At 36.9% G+C, this 16,529-nt stretch overlaps 1 protein-coding gene across 1 annotated transcript; it reads right to left on the bottom strand.

The window, feature by feature from the left end:
• Positions 1-260: 260 nt before the first annotated feature.
• WDR12 (WD repeat domain 12) lies at positions 261-12,900 on the bottom strand. Its single transcript, XM_081815376.1, has 10 exons — positions 12,788-12,900; positions 9,192-9,286; positions 8,245-8,351; positions 7,250-7,365; positions 6,679-6,833; positions 5,090-5,135; positions 3,210-3,295; positions 2,169-2,309; positions 1,961-2,066; positions 261-1,797 (listed from the first exon to the last, which is right to left on the bottom strand). Exons 2-10 carry the CDS (start codon positions 9,231-9,233, stop codon positions 1,601-1,603), a joined length of 996 nt encoding a protein of 331 aa, XP_081671502.1. The 5' UTR covers positions 9,234-9,286; positions 12,788-12,900; the 3' UTR covers positions 261-1,600.
• Between the last annotated feature and the right edge of the window lie 3,629 nt (positions 12,901-16,529).

The raw sequence follows: 16,529 nt of genomic DNA, 5'->3' as shown, positions 1-16,529 counted from the left end.
TTTTTTTTTTAAAGATTTTATTTATTTATTTGAGAGAGAGAATGAGAGACAGAGAGCATGAGAGGGAGGAGGGTCAGAGGGAGAAGCAGACTCCCTGCCGAGCAGAGAGCCTGATGCGGGACTCGATCCCGGGACTCCAGGATCATGACCTGAGCCGAAGGCAGTCGCTTAACCAACTGAGCCACCCAGGCGCCCCAATAACCAGTTAATCTTAAGATTCTGAGTATTTACTTGACCATATCTCCTGATATTCCCCTATCATTAGCAGAATACAGAGATTTACTACAACAAATATTCAGGAAAAATGCTATTTATTTATAAATATTTATTCATAATTAGGCCCATTTTCACACTTCCTTGACCCTCAAATCATAGCTTTATATATCCTTTGTCCATCCATGTATATGCTGATAACTCTCAAGTTTATATCTTTAGTCCAAACTTCTTCCCTGATTTTGATATGCATATTCAATTGCCCATCATCTGGATGTCTCATGGCCCTACAAATTTAAAACAACCCAAACAAAACTCTTGATGTTCCCTCATAAATCTGTTTCTCTACTCTTTTCCATCATAGTAAATTGTACCAGTAATGGTGCAATTGCTCAGGCAGAAAATAATGGGCATTATCCTTTGATTTCTATCTCCATATTCTGTCCATGAGCTAATAGAGCTGTCTTCAAAATATACCTAGAATCCAACCTAGAACCTCCCTGCTTCCATTCTTCCTACCCTCTTTAGAGCCTGCACAAAGCCTTCCCCATTATACTTAGAATGGAACCCAAATTCCTTACCATGGTCCATAGGGTCCTACTCAGTGTAACTACTACCTGCTTCATCTCCAGCCACTCTTTTCCTTGCTTACTCCATTCCATCAACACGGGCCCTCTTGCTATTTTGCCAAGATTTTCGCCACCTTATCTGTTGTTCCCTCTAACCATGATTTGTGCATGGCTAATACCTTCCCATTGTTCAGTTCACTGGGAAATCACTTTCAAAGAAGAGCCCATTCCTAAAGAAGTATCCCTTTTACTCTGCTTTACTTTCTTCACATCACTTACTACCATTAGCAGAAACTATACGCTAATTGCTATATAAAGTATCCAACTAAAATGTAAACAAACTTCTAGATATTAACAAATCATGCATCATAAGGATGTCAGAATACAGATTTAGGTAAACAACAAACAGGTATTTGGTTAATGCTTCTCCATTCTACTTGTAAAAATATTTAAGTAAGTTGTGTATGAAATTCATTGGGGGTACTCTGTATATACTAGTATCAAAAAAGAAAACTTTAATATCTAGTTAGCTTTTAAAATACATATTTTATTTATTTATTTTTCTATTAACATATAATTTATTATTTGATTACAGTTCCATTTATTTAGAGACCACTGGCCTTCTATATCATATTTATATTAAGGTTCAAGATAATAAGATAATTTTTTTCAGAATGCAAAAAATAACCTATCAACATGAAGAAAATCCCTTTGACCCTGGCTTTTCTTTCTGACACCAATATTTATCATCTCAGGTCATATAACCAAAAACTTTTCTTTTACCCTTCTGCTTCTGGATAATCTTTTCAGCATTCATTTCATTTTCTCTGTATATGATAAGTAATCGATGTATTTTCTTTGTAGATTATAAATAGGATATACCTTCTTGTATCCCACAGTTTGACGATATTATCTAAAGAACCTGAAATCAGCTGCTGCTCGTGGGTAGGAGACCACTTTAATGATGTGACCCAGCCTGTATGTGAGGTTAGGGACAGCGACACCAAAGAACCATCTGAACAAAATAAAAAAGATAATAATTATTGAATTTTAGAAGAGAAGTAGGCAGAACCCAAAACAATGTTTGTAGAAAATTGTCTTTTTATACACATCTCTAGTGAGAGGAGAAACTGATGTTATTTACACATATTTCTCCTCCAGTGATTTACACAACTCACCTTTAGTTCGGGGATCCCACAGTCTGATATGCCTATCTGTGCTTCCAGATGCTAAACGTTTACAAAGTGGAGAATAGGAGATACAATTAAACACCTTATTTCCTGTCTGAAAAACAAACAGGAAAGAACATTTAATCATGGTGGGCTAGAAATAACCATCTTTAGATGGCTCAAAGTTAAACAGAGAATCACTGAATTTATGTCTTACCAAAGTTGACTTAAGACTGCCAGACTCTACATCCCACACCCTAATTGTGTGGTCCCAAGATGCACTGCAGATTTCTTCAGCATCTGACCATAGAACCGAAGAAATTGCTTCCTTGTGGCCAGAGAGGGTCACTATGGGAGTCTAGAAATGAAAGATACCCAAAAGGAAAAGCGAAAAGCATTTTCAGTTTAGAATAACTGAAACAGTAACAGTAGTTATTTACTTCTGAAGCCCATATGCCAGATGCTTTAGCTTTCATATCCTGCCTTATTTCTTCTTTACAACAATCCTCCAAAACAGATATGTATTTTTATTTTATAGATGAAGACAATGAAGCTGAGAAAGAGAACTTGCTCAAGGAAGCTGAGAAAGAGAACTTGCTCAAGGTCATACAGCTTACACATGTCAGATTTAAGTTTGAACACAAATATTACTCCAAAGTTTGTAGTCTTTCCTCTATAGCCTGCTGCTTTCCCATTTGTTCTACTTTTTATTTTGAAAAGTATTAATATTAACCCTAACCTGGGGTGCCTGGGTGGCTCAGTCATTAGACGTCTGCCTTCGGCTCAGGTCATGATCCCAGAGTCCTGAGATCGAGCCCCGTGTCGGGCTCCCCGCTCAGCAGGAAGCCTGCTTCTCCCTCTCCCACTCCCCCTGCTTGTGTTCCCTCTCTCGCTGTGTCTCTCTCTGTCAAATAAATAAATAAAAATCTTTAAAAAAAAAAATATTAACCCTAACTTAACTCTCTCATATGTACATGTTATATGTAGAAGTTAGCTGAAAAAGTGCTGGGGTCAGGGAGATCTAGGTTTGAGTCAAGGTGCTGCCTTGTAGACATTAATCTACTTTTATTAACTTTGTTAATTTTAACCTCCTTAAATATTATCACCTCATCTGTAACGTGAGGGGCTTATATCAGATCATAGATCAGCAAAGGTTCTCATAAAGGTCCAGAAAGTATTTTAGCCTCTCTAGTCTCTGTTGTTCATCGTTTTTTAAACCCCTTAAAAATCATGCTCTCTGTAGTACAAAAATACTTACCCTTGTTAGTCCCAACTGCTCTGTTTTCTGTTTCTTTCTTGGTCGATTTGTGGATTCCTCCATTTCATCTTCTTCATCTGTAGGAACTGTATCACAAAAAATTAGATTTGATATGTTAAAAATTTATGATAAATATTAATTGCAAACGATTATTTATTATTCATTTAAAGTAATCCCTACACTCAACATGGGGCTTGCACTCATGACCCCAAGATCAGGAGTTAGATGCACTACCAAGCCAGCCAGGCGCCCCCTGATTGCAAATAGTCTTAAAAGAATTCTTATTTTTCTGGGTGTATGTTTTCTCCATGTTATCTCAACTGGTTAGGGAATGGATATTCTTCCTTATTCTGGTTAACAGAAATTTATATATAAAAACTATACCTGGGTTAGCAATCTTCCAAAAGGAGAAAGCAAAAACCAGAGTACACTAAAATCCTAAAGTCTAACCAGTTTGATATTTTGCTATATCTTTAAGAGCATCATTATGAATATTCATCACCTTACCATATCTATGAAAAACTGCTTACTCTTAGTTGTTGGAGAGTTCGCCCACACTGCATTTGTATTATAAAGGAATGACAAGGTTAAACAAACACATTAAAAGAAGATACAATCCAGTCATGTTTATTTTTCTTGACTATTTCACTTTTCTAACAATGAATTAAAAGTATTTCATACAATAAAATATTCCACAAAAGGAAAATTATCCAAATAAACCAGAAACTTTCTGCCTCAAAACTGTTTGCTTTAAGGGGCGCCTGCATGGCTCAGTCGGTTAAGTGTCCAACTCCTGATTTCGGCTCAGGGTCATGAGGTCAAGCTCCGAGCTTCAGGCTCCACACGTGGCAGGAAGTCTGCCTGAGATTCTTTCTCTCTCCCTCTCTGCCTTGCACTCTCTCTCTCTAAAATAAACCTTAAAAAACAAAACAAAACAAAACTATTTGCTTTAAGGGGCGCCTGGGTGGCTCAGTTGGTTAAGCGACTGCCTTCAGCTCAGGTCATGATCCTGGAGTCCCGGGATCGAGTCCCGCATCGGGCTCCCTGCTCAGCGAGGAGCCTGCTTCTCCCTCTGGCTCTCTCTCTCTCTCTCATTCTCGCTCTCTCAAATAAATAAATAAATCTTAAAAAAAAAAACAAACAACTATTTGCTTTAAGCATTACTGGGAAATCTACTGGATTGACTTCTATATTTCTCGCCATCTGACACTGCTCAGGCTTTTCTTGATCTCCCCAACTCTACTTTGTGAACTGTATTTAGGGTATTATACTATAATACAGCAATTCCCTCAAGTAACAGGGATTCTGTTCTGTTTACCTGTTTAAATAATTCTAGACTACCAGTTCTTTTTAATTTAAATATCTGTGGGTCTTCCCCCTCTTTTCTCCTATTATCAAGGCACCTTCCTCTAAGAGTCCTCCCTCCTCCAACTCTTTCTCTTCTAATTGTTCCTTCTATGTTTTCAAAGTAAAAAAATTAAGTTTGGTAAAACTGCATTAAAAAATTTTTTTAAGTAAATCAACTTAACTAAGAAATTTCTCTAACAGTGGAGTATATCAAAATGACTCAGAAAGTATTTTTATTTCCAGGTTCCGGAATAAGAGAACTCCGAGAACTAAGGCAGTTATGTCCTATTACATCAATCATGTTATTGGTTACTTGCAGCAATTCAGTGACATGGTTCAATAAATAAGAGGGTGGTAGATAGAAACACATTTTTAAACACAAAGAAGTATATTAATTTTTCTCTATATGCTCCTTTGTTTGTATCCTCAAAAGCTCTGGTTCATTTTTATGGAAAAATGTGTGTTAAATAGTCTTTCACTGAAATTCTTGAAACACCACTAGTAAGTCAAAGTACAACAAATATTTAATTTACCTGTAGACCAGATCTTTAGCATCTTATCCCAGGAGCCACTGCAAAACTAAAAAGATATACATAAAGAGAAAAAGAGTATGTAATATAACCTACCATATTATTTGCCTTGTTTTTTCTATTGTAACTTTTAAAACCTTTACTTTGTTCTGAAATCCTTTACTACTATGGTACCTACATGGCTTCCTAGTTTCCTAGAAGTTTTATCCTCAATCTCAAGGCAACTGAAGGAGCTTCCATTCTTATATGGCCCTGTGCCCTGGCTATGGTTGCTTAGATCGAGGTGGACAACTGGTCTACACTGTGCACACAGGTCCCTTCCTCCTTCAGGACCTTTTTTTGAAAACTTGTGTTCCAGAGAGTTGAAGTTAGTCTTTTTCAGGGACTGATGGTATAGGATATAAAACCTAGGAATACTGAAAGCCAGACTGCTTTTTTTACTGCCATGTGGAAAAAGCCAGCTTGAGGTAAAAGAGAATAAAGTCAATTTAGGGAGATGAGTGGCGGAGGGGGGGTGTTGGCCACATTCAAGCTCAATTCCTTTGGTTCCTGAGACCCAAATGCTGGTGATGTGATTGTTCACTCCTTCCTGGATCTCACAATCTTTTAAGCTGAAAAAAGTTCAAGATGAGTTTCTGTCTCTTATGGCCAAAGGATAGGGTATGATTAATTCATTTAAGTTTTGAAAATAGGAAATAGGAGGGCGCCTGGGTGGCTCAGTTGGTTAAGCGACTGCCTTCGGCTCAGGTCATGATCCTGGAGTCCCTGGATCGAGTCCCTGGATCGAGTCCCGCATCGGGCTCCCTGCTCGGCAGGGAGTCTGCTTCTCCCTCTGACCCTCCCCCCTCTCATGTGCTCTCTCTCTCTCATTCTCTCTGTCTCAAATAAATAAATAAAAAATCTTAAAAAAAAAAAAAAGAAAATAGGAAATAGGAAAACCTTATTTATGGCTCAATATGAATAATTATAAATCTTTACCTCTGAATGCATGAAATATCCTCTGTTATGCTAACTGGCAAGGAAATGCTGAAGAAACACTCTTAAATCCAGAATTTTCAATGTGCTTTTAGGGAACTTTCAAATGGCAAGAGAATTTGTAATCCCTCATAAGTCAACAAAGTGTTGTACTCAGGTTTGTTTCTTTTTAACTAACGTGGACCATTCTGTCATGATAGAGTAAATCAGCAATACTCGTAAAACAACCTCTATTAACACTAACCTTAGTGTATGCTAAGGCTTAGATGATCAACTAGACATTTTCAATTGATGACAGCACTGAGAAGCTCGAAGATTGAAAATGTCAATCACTATGATTAAAGAATGTTACACTGCTTGTTTACCTGATTTCGTAAAATTTCTGCAGTTTAATATAAAGTCTAAACCAGAGAAACCCAGACTGAGGAGGTGAATCTTTCTCTTATTTTAAGACTATTTACTTTGGGTTCAAAATCATATTCTTTAATTATCAACTGTTACGAAAGTAGGACAATCACAATGAATACATGTAGAAAAAGTTGTTTGCATAAGAAGCTCAAACTCTAATTCAACAGTACTAGTACTAGTACAACTAGTACAACACACCAGCTACTTACTTTAGTTCCCGTGCTATCAACAGCTATAGAATCCACACTTCCAGCATGGCCTCTGCAGCAGTGCAGGGCTTTCACTTTGTTTCTCTCCACGTTCCACTCCCATAAGAGAATCGTCTGATCCATAGAAGCACTCAGTAGTAGGCAAGACAAACTATCTGAAGAAAGGAGAACAGAAGAATAAGAACAAATTAGTATAAAAATTTAAAATACATTGTGTTCTGAAACTGAAGAACTGAATTTTTGTTGAGAAAGACATTAGCCAGCTTTGAAAAAGAAGTAACTTATGGCATAAAAGGATGATTCTTCAAAAATACTATAAAATAGGAGTTTGACCCAGTATTAACTTGAAAGCATATTTTATCTGTTATAACTTAGTAAGGATTTAACTCTACCACTTACAGATTTTCTTACTTAGTCTTTTTCTTCTTGAACACTATATGTTTGAAAGACCTCACAAAAACTGAGGTATGAGGCCCTTCCTACACTGTCCCCATTCTGCCCCAGCAGTGAAAATGGCTTATTTCCAATTGCCTATGCAGGATTCCTTTCAGTTTAGGCAAAGAGTCCTAACCTTTTTTCACCCAGGCCACATCTTTTACAACGTCTGTATGTCCCACAATTGTCATTATTGACTTTCCTTCCAAGGACCAGATCCGAGAAGTCTTATCATAAGAACCAGTCAAGATCCTATGAAGAGAAAAAAAAACTGTATGAAATAGAAAAAGCAGCTTTTTCAAAACCTGAAATCAATTATATTTCTAGAGCAATGACAAAGTAAACCTTCAGGATTATACTTAAAAAAATTTTTTAACATGAAGACTAAGATTTCAAAACACACTAGAATAGATCAGAAGAGGTTATATTTGACTTTTCCTGACCTCCTAAAAATGAAAATGTAACTGAAAAACCCTAGATTTCATTTTTACCACTGTTGTAAACATTACAACTCTCAGGGAATTTGCTTGTAAGGCTTAACAGTCCTTTGTACTGAACTAGTTAAAACCTTTTAATAGACATACAGTAAAATCATCTAAAGTAGAAGTAAAACCAGTAAAAACATCACTTGGGTAACAACTCCAGGAAGATATTCTTTGAAAGAAGTAAGCCTGTACTATGATCCACTCTCAAAGGGCTTTTCTACAAGTAAGCCCAGTGAGGGTTTGCTCTGGGCCATCCATACCTGCTCGAATCTAGTCTGCCCTTTTTAGTCCTAAAATAGCATGATCTGCATCTTCATGGTAGTAGGCTAGGAGATCTGTGGCTATAAAAAGGTTTTTTTCCCCTCTATGAAACAAATTTATCTTTGGTCTTATAAGCAACACACAAATGCCCTAAGACACTTGTCTTATCCAACAGACAAATGCCACTACAACATCTTGAGACAGAAAAGAAAACCTATTAATAGATAGGTTTCTTAAATAAACTAAAGAGAAAGATCTTTGGTATGGTCACCGATACATACAAAATTACTTTTACAAAGAACACAGAGTCAATCAGAAAAATATTCACATAGTACAGTTAAAAAAGACTAATAAAATGGATAGAAGAACATTCATATGGCAATACCATTCCTCTGCCCCTCGGACAGAACTGATCCAGTCATCGTGGAACATGCATTGCTCTGGCTGAGGGGCAGTGTACTTCTCCACATATTCCAATTCCACAACCTCTTCCTAGTCAAAGAGAAAAACCAGAAATCAATCAGGCGAGACAGTTTTAAAATAGTACACTATGAAAATAAAGGACTCCCAGTTTAATAGGTCTCCTTCATGTCAGTCCCCTCCATAACTCAGAAAATTTGGAGCCATGCAAAAGGTGAAAAACTTTATCTGACCTAAAAGTAGTATTAAGAAACACTAATGACCTTGGAAAATTTATGCCAAAAGTGGGGGAGAGGGGAGAAAATAAAAGAAACTTTAAAAAATAAAATCATAAAAGCATTCTGTTTAATGAGGATGATGAAAAAGTTCTGGATATGGACAGTAGTGATGCATGCATAATATTGTGACTGTACTTATTGCCACTGAATTATACACTTAAAGATGGTTAAAATGATAAATTGCAGTACATTTTATCACAGTTCTAAAACCTGCCTAAAAGTATAAAAGCAATTATAAATTTTATTTTAAATTATAAAAGCAATATTAAAGAAATTAAATATTAGAGGAAAGGGGAACCACTATAAATCACAATAACCTAACCCATAAGTTTTTTATGTGCATAATCCTTTTGTACACCTTTATTAGTAAACATATATTTGTTATTCCCTTTCTTGACAATTCTTCCACAAATACGAAAATTCCTTCCCATATCCGTTCATCTGCATTTCTTAATACACCTTCAGAAGAGGGGATTTCAAAATTTAATACACAAAAACTGAAGTTCAAATTTCTAGAAAAAAAAACAATAATCAAAAAAATCTTGGTTGCTAAAGATTCAGGTGATTCTAAAAGTTTTCCACATTATCTGAGAACACCGGACATAAAACAGAACAGGTAAACATTTGAACTTACTGATGAGATGTTTTCCAGTTCCATGTGTTTGAGCAAGGGCATTCGCAGAAACTGGCCCTTGATAAGGAAATCGAACTCCACATGTTTGTGGAACTCTAAAGAAAATGCATAATAAAATGATCACAACAGCAAAGGTATATGAGAAACCCCCAAACCTATTTTCCCTATTATCCCCAGTGTGGCCTCTGAGTTTCTCCGGAATTTCTTCGTGGTATGATCAGGCCATGTATTCCAATACACTATGTGATTTTTAAGAACAGAGTACTTTCTTCTGTTGGTGTAATTTTTTATTGGTGGTACTGGTATTTAAACAAACTTTTTATTCAATGGATAATTCCAAATATATATAAAAGTAGAAATAACATTATGAATCCCCATCTCCATCACATATTATGACAATTACCAACTTATGGGCAATCATCTATACACCTCATTCCACGCCTCTGCTGGTTTATTTTAAATCAAACCCTAGAAATGCTATCATTTTATCTGTAAATGCTTTAGGAAGTATTTCTAAAATATAAAGACTTAAAAAAATAGTGGCGATGATAAAAAATTTAATCATTATTCCTTTTAATATCGAATAGCCAATGTTCATATTTCCTTGTTTTATAAATGTCTTTTCACAGTGAGTTTTTTAGAATTAGCATCCAAAGTCCACACATATTTGATTAATATGTCTTATTTAATCTTTAACAGTTCCCCCTCCTCCTTTTTCTCCCTTGCCATTTATTTGTAAAAGACACTAGGTCATCTGTCTTCTAAATATTTCTTACATTCTGGATTTGATTACATCTCCAAGGCGTCCCTTAACATGTTTCCTCTACCACCTACATGTCCTGTACACTAGGCAGACCTAAACACTTGATTAGAGTTCAGGTTTGCTTTTTTTTTTTTTGGTAAGAATATTTACACACAGTATTATGTGTTTCCTATTGCATCACATCAGGAAGTGCATTATCTTGTTGTATCTCTTTCTGTGATGTGAAAATCTGTATCTGGGCTCTGATGATGTCAGTCTTATCCCATCCATCATAATATTCTGTCAGCCTTTTAACTAATTAATAGTTTTATCAGCTATTGATAATTACTACTTAACCCCATTATTTCACTTGGAGTTACAAAATGCTAAAAATTCTTCATTCTTTCTGCATTTATTAGCTAGGATATTTCTGAAAGAACTCTCATTGGATTATTTGGATTGTTAATTTTTAAAAATCTGAATCATTTGTATCTTTAACTCAAGAGCAATGACTTTATTATTTAATTTATAAAAAAGAAACCATTGTTCATTCTACAAATTTAGAAAAATATGCAACTGTTTGGGCAACAACAAACCTCCATATACTGGTAATGCAAAACATCTATTTCAAGAATAATTTTTTTTTTTTTAAGAGCGAAAGAGTGCGAGTGGGGGGGAGAGGCAGAGGGAGAGAGAGAATCCCAAGCAGTTTCCACACCCAGCAAGAAGCCCAACGCAGGGCTCAGTCTCACGACCCCTGAGATCATGACCCTAGCTGAAATCAAGAATTGGAGGTTTAATGGACTGAACCAGCAGGGTGCTCCTATTATGTATTTGAATAATTCTTATTCTAGTTCAGAGACTTTTTTTTTTTCTTTTTTTAAAGATTTTATTTATTTATTTGTCAGAGAGAGAGAGCCCAAGCAGGGGGAGCGGTAGGCAGACCAGGCAGAATAGGCAGAGGGAGAAGCAGGCTCCCCGCAGAGCACAGAGCCCAATGTGGGACTTGATCCCAGGACCCTGGGATCATGACCTGAGCCGAAGGAGTGGCTTAACTAACTGAGCCACCCAGGGGTCCCTCCCAGAGACTTTTTCAATAAGAAGAATATATGATAGTCTGGTAATTTAGAAGTAACTATGTATCAAAATCTCTATACATCAACAGATGAAGTAAAGATAAGGACCTATGAGAAATGCTTTGTGAATATCTCTGAATGAAGAACAATAGCTTGTTAGTAATGAAAAAATTGCAGACCCTGCCACCCACCCCACCAAAAAAAAAAAAAAAAAAAAAATTGTTCAAAAACATCTCAGGGGCGCCTAGCTGGTTCAGTTGGAAAACCATGAGACTCTTGTTCTTGGGGTCATGAATTCAAGTCCCACAATGGGTGTACAGATTCCTAAAAAAAAAAAAAATCATCTCAAACTTAACAAAAAAATTATGCAGTTACTTGAAGATGAAAAGGGGAAAATATTAGGCATTAATTTATAACTCTCACCTCTCCATTCCTCCAACTAGGGTAGAATCAAAAGAACTCTGAAGCATCAGAAACATCTGTTTAAAAATATGCTTGCTTTGGGGTACCTGGGTGGCTCAGTAGGTTAAGTGTCTGCCTTTGGCTCAGGACAATCCTGGAGTTCCCAGGATCGAGCCCCGCATCAGGCCCCCCCCTTCATCGGGGAGTCTGCTTCTCCCTCTCCCTCCCTCTCTCTCCCTCAAATAAATAAAATCTTTTAAAAAATAAAATAAAATAAAAACAAAACTTGTCAATGACATCACCATTTGGAAGCAAGCATATTTTAATTTTTTTTTTTAATTTATCTTTTTAAAAGATTTTATTTACTTATTTGACAGAGAGAGATTGAGAGAGAGGGAGAGAGAGAGCATGCACAAGCAGGGGGAGTGGGAGAGGGAGAAGCAGGGTCCCTGCTGAGCAGGGTGCCTGAGGCGGACCTCGATCCTAGGAGCCTGGGATCACGACCCGAGCTGAGGCAGACATTCAACCAACTAAGCCACCCAGGTGCCCCAACAAGTTTTGTTTTTAGAGATCATGCTTTATGTTATTCTCAATGTTTCTGTTTAAATCTTCTATTTTTTGTATGGTTTCATTAATTTTTAAAAAAAGTCTTATTACAGAAAATGTCAAATATAAGCAAAAGTGGAGAATAACATAATAAACCTTCATATACCTCTCACCCAATTTCAACAACTATCAACTCATGGGCAATCTTGTTTCAGTATTTTTGCATACTCTGTTCATATTAATTTTATGGGCTAATAATTTATTTTCATACAACAGCATATGTTTTAATATTTATATCTTTTAAGTGTTTTACTTGATACCCTATATAAACCTTTATCCATTAATTTTTCAATGAATTCTAAATACTTAAAAAAATACCAGTAATAATACTGGCATCTGTTATTACACAAAATAAATACTCAAATAGTGACACTGTCATTTTGCTTTGTAGAAGTGTAGCAAGTAAGACCCAAGCACCTAGATGCCTGTTCTATGCCTACCCATCCCAGCCCTCCCTAGCACAATCACAATGTCATAACTATTACACTAAAATATTATTCCTAAATCTCAACCACCTTACCTCCATATTGCCTTAAAAGCAGATTAAACTGAAATAATTTTTTCTGAAAACTTCTATTTCAAAGCACTTAAAAAAGTATCATGCAGCAGGGAAACCCATGTTACAGTTTATAAATTTTACCATTACAAAATGCATACAGTATCATTAAAATAAGGCCAAAAGAGGGGGAAATTAAATACAAATGTGATGTCTTTTAGTGTAGTTAGTGGCACCGCACCCTCTCCTAACTTCTCAAAGCCTTTATACCCACCATTTTTGGCCTCCAGCAATTTATTGATGATGTTACTAAGGTCAGCAATTTCAGAGGCTGCAGGAATTGAGAAGGGAACATCATCTACCGCATATCTGTAAAAAGGAAATGATATGTCAAAGTCAAGTCTACAGATATTTTAACAAATGTGCATTTATTCATTCAACAAGTATTTACTGGGTATTTAATATATGCCAGACATTTTGCTACGTCGGGTTAACAAAAACCAATTAGCACATGATCTCTGTTCTCAGAAAGGGTCAGATAATCAAAATACAATAAAAGTATATAAGAACAATGTCTTTTTTTTATTATGTTAATCCCCATACATTACATCATTAGTTTCTGATGTAGTGTTCCATGATTCATTGTTTGCGTATAACCCCCAGTGCTCCATTCCATACGTGCCCTCTTTAATACCCATCACCAGGCTAACCCATCCCCCAACCCTTCTCCCCTCTAGAACCCTCAGTTTGTTTCTCAGAGTCCATAGTCTCTCATGGTTCGTCTCCCATCTCCAATTTCCCCGCCTTCATTTTTCCCTTCCTGCTATCTTCTTCCTTTTTTTTTTTTAACATATAATGTATTATTTGTTTCAGAGGTACAGGTCTGTGATTCAACAGTCTTACACAATTCACAGCAATGTCTTAAGTGATATATAGAATGGGAGAACAAAGAAGCTGTAGATCATTTCAACCAAAGGATAGAAAAATGGGGTGTAAAAGAATGCACAAGAAAGATCATTCTTAAGTTTTATCTGGAAAGTGACTTTGTCAGGTAACGGAGGTAGACAGAAAGGGTGCAGAAAAGCAAGAGCAGCAACCAATAGCTAAGAATTATTAAACTGCCCACTCAGCCTATTCCACAAAGTGTGATTTTGCTCTAGACAGTGACCAAAGGTAAGGTTAAGGAGATGTGCACAGAGTGGTTAATCTACTACGTGAAGTAATTTTTACTTCTTTCCCTAGGCAATGAGGTACCACTGTAGTAGTCCTAATTAAAGAATAATATCACCGGAATTTTGTTTCCTTAGATCTTCTTGGCAGCACTGTTGAGACCGGATTAGAGGAACACACAACAAGGGTCAAATTAGAAAACTCTTGTAAGAGAGAATGGGAGAAAATATGTGCAAATCACATTTCTGATAAAGAACTTGTATCTAGAATATATAAAGTACACTTACAACTCAATAATAAAAAGACAACTTAATTTAAAAAATGGGCAAAGAATTAAAAGACATTTCTCCAAAGAAGATATACAAATGGCCAACAGGCACATGAAAAAGATGCTCCACATCATTATTCACCAAGGAAACGTAAATCAAACCACACAAGATCAGCTTGCAGTCACTATAACGACTATAATAAAAAAGAATGAAATGTTGGTAAGGAAGTAGAGAAATTCAAACCCTTATTCATTACTGATGGGAATGTAAAATGGTGCAGTTGCTTTGGGAAAACCTGGCAGTTCTTCAAAAAGTTAAACATGGAACTACCATTTGACCCAGCAACTCCACTTCTAAGTATATACCCAAGAGAAATGAAAATACATGTCCACACAAAACCTTGTACACAGGGGCGCCTGGGTGGCTCAGATGGTTAAGCAACAGACTCTTGGTTTCAGCTCAGGTCATGATCTCAGGGTCTTTCTGATGACCTTCCCCAATAGGAAGAAGGAAGGGAGACGAAAGAAGGAACAGAAGAATAAGAGGCCATCACAATTCAAACCACAAATGGCAAATTTTAGTGACCACATAGAGTGATATATGGAATGATTCCAGAGAGGATAGCTAGCTAGCTACCTACATACATACATACACACATACATAGATTTAAACCTGTTGCATTGACCCACAATACACAAATATCTCCAAAAGAGGGAAAATTAGCATTCCTTTATTTTTAAAGATGTATCAGTAAATGAGAGACACACAATCTGAGCCCTTCCTCATACCGAAGATCAGCAGATAAACTGAATAAAAATCACTGTAAATACGCTGTTTGTCAGCAACCAGTCAGGAAAAATGGAAGGCAACAGCGGAGAGATGAAAAGAATAACTAATAAACAACCACAGAAATAGTCTGCCACAGGAGCGCCTGGGTGGCTCAGTTGTTGGGCGTCTGCCTTCGGCTCGGGTCACGGTCCCAGGGTCCTGGGATCGAGCCCCGCGTCGGGCTCCCTGCTCGGCGGGAAGCCTGCTTCTCCCTCTCCCACTCCCACTGCTTGTGTTCCCTCTCTCGCTGTGTCTCTCTCTGTCAAATAAATAAAAAAATCTTAAAAAAAAAAAAAAATAGTCTGCCACACATTGGGCTTTACTGTGAATTCGGCAGACCTGATCATATTTAAGAGGAGGTAACACATCTGTGAGCCAAGACAGGACTCTAGCCCAGAAAGCACACTGGATATCTTAACAATGTTTTCCGCAACATTGTATGAAAAAACAATGACAACAAGGAAGTTTGCTTCCCTGAACCACACTTTGACCCCACATTTTCTTTAATAACTAGCCTGAATTAAGGTAACTTGTTGGCGTTAATGCAGAGCATGAAGTCAGTCATAATACCTGGCTTGCTAAAATGTAACACAGAGGCCCCTGAGGGCGGGAGGTTTTCGGAGAAGGGCGTAGGCCTTTGGAATGCCGAGGCCCGCGTGACCACTCTGCCGTAGGAATGCCCCGGGGAGTTACCTTCCAGAAGCTCTCTTAGCCCAAACAGCCACCCTGTGATCTAAGAGATGTGTGCATTGTCCCTTAGGCTATGTTTAGTAGAACATGCAGATTAGCATATCTTATCTTTCCTGTAAATCCTCTCAGTTTCAGTAAGACCCCTTGTCACACATCATGTGCTTGAGAAACAGTGATAAGAATATCCTGAAGGACCAATAAAAGTGGAAGACAAGAAGAGCAAAGGGTCTTCGGCTCTGAGCGCCGACCCTCCTGACTTCTCCTCTCTTTCACAGCAAAGTCTGGAGTCACCTTTCATCCGTCGGTACAGGGATTGCTGGCCATTCCCAGCAGTAACTCCATTAAAAAATTAGTAATTATAACGAGAAAGTTTTGTGTGATAGTACAAAATTAGTTACGGAAACAAAATACCCCAATAATTGCTTCATGGGAAAAAAAAGGACAGTATGCTTCTTTATGAGTCCAGTGAAATTCAAGAAATCTGCTGCTTTTAAATAAAACAACAAAATCACAAAATAATAGTAATGGCTAACTCTACATGCCAAGAAATGATCTCAATTTATTGCTCAACCCTATGATGCAGGTGTGATTATATCTGAATTTACAGATGAGAAAACCAAGAAGCAGAGAACTGCATAATCTGTGCAGTCACACATCTAACAAGTGGGAGATCCAGGATTCATATTTGGGCAATCTAGGTCCACAGTCTGCTGTCTGCACCATTATGTGATGCTGTCCATAAAGGATACCAAAATCAACTTTTAAGTCATTTAAGAAAGAAATGGAATTCAAAAAATAAATTTAATAATGAAGACTACTTTAAAAGCAGGACATAGAATTTAAATAAAAATTTGAATTAAAAAAAAATAGCAGCACAGGCAGTGGCTTCCTTTGCTACAGCTTGTGGACAGGATTTGCTATTTCATTCTGGGTATATTCAGAGTAAAATATCTCTAAATCATTCTCTTCAGTTCTAATATTCTTATAACCTTAAAGCTTTGCCATGTTTTAAAAAGTAACTAATACAGGAGCTTCTGGGTGGCTCAGTTGGCTTGATTT

Source organism: Leptonychotes weddellii, chromosome 3, assembly GCF_054177405.1.
Source record: "Leptonychotes weddellii isolate Sample4059 chromosome 3, ASM5417740v2, whole genome shotgun sequence".
NCBI classification, from domain to species: domain Eukaryota; kingdom Metazoa; phylum Chordata; class Mammalia; order Carnivora; family Phocidae; genus Leptonychotes; species Leptonychotes weddellii.
Note: the sequence above shows the minus strand (reverse complement) of the source record. Positions and strands in the feature narration are given on the sequence as shown.

What these genes read in the sequence shown, in the direction of transcription:
- WDR12 (XM_081815376.1), bottom strand. Translation starts at nt 9,233, where the DNA reads ATGCCCTTGCTCAAACACATGGAACTGGAAAACATCTCATCA. An exon ending in GTCCGAGGGGCAGAGGAATG is followed by an intron (nt 7,366 to 8,244) that starts GTATTGCCATAT and finishes TTCTCTTCATAG; the next exon opens with GATCTTGACTGGTTCTTATG. An exon ending in AGCAGTTGGGACTAACAAGG is followed by an intron (nt 2,310 to 3,209) that starts GTAAGTATTTTT and finishes TTTCATTTCTAG; the next exon opens with ACTCCCATAGTGACCCTCTC.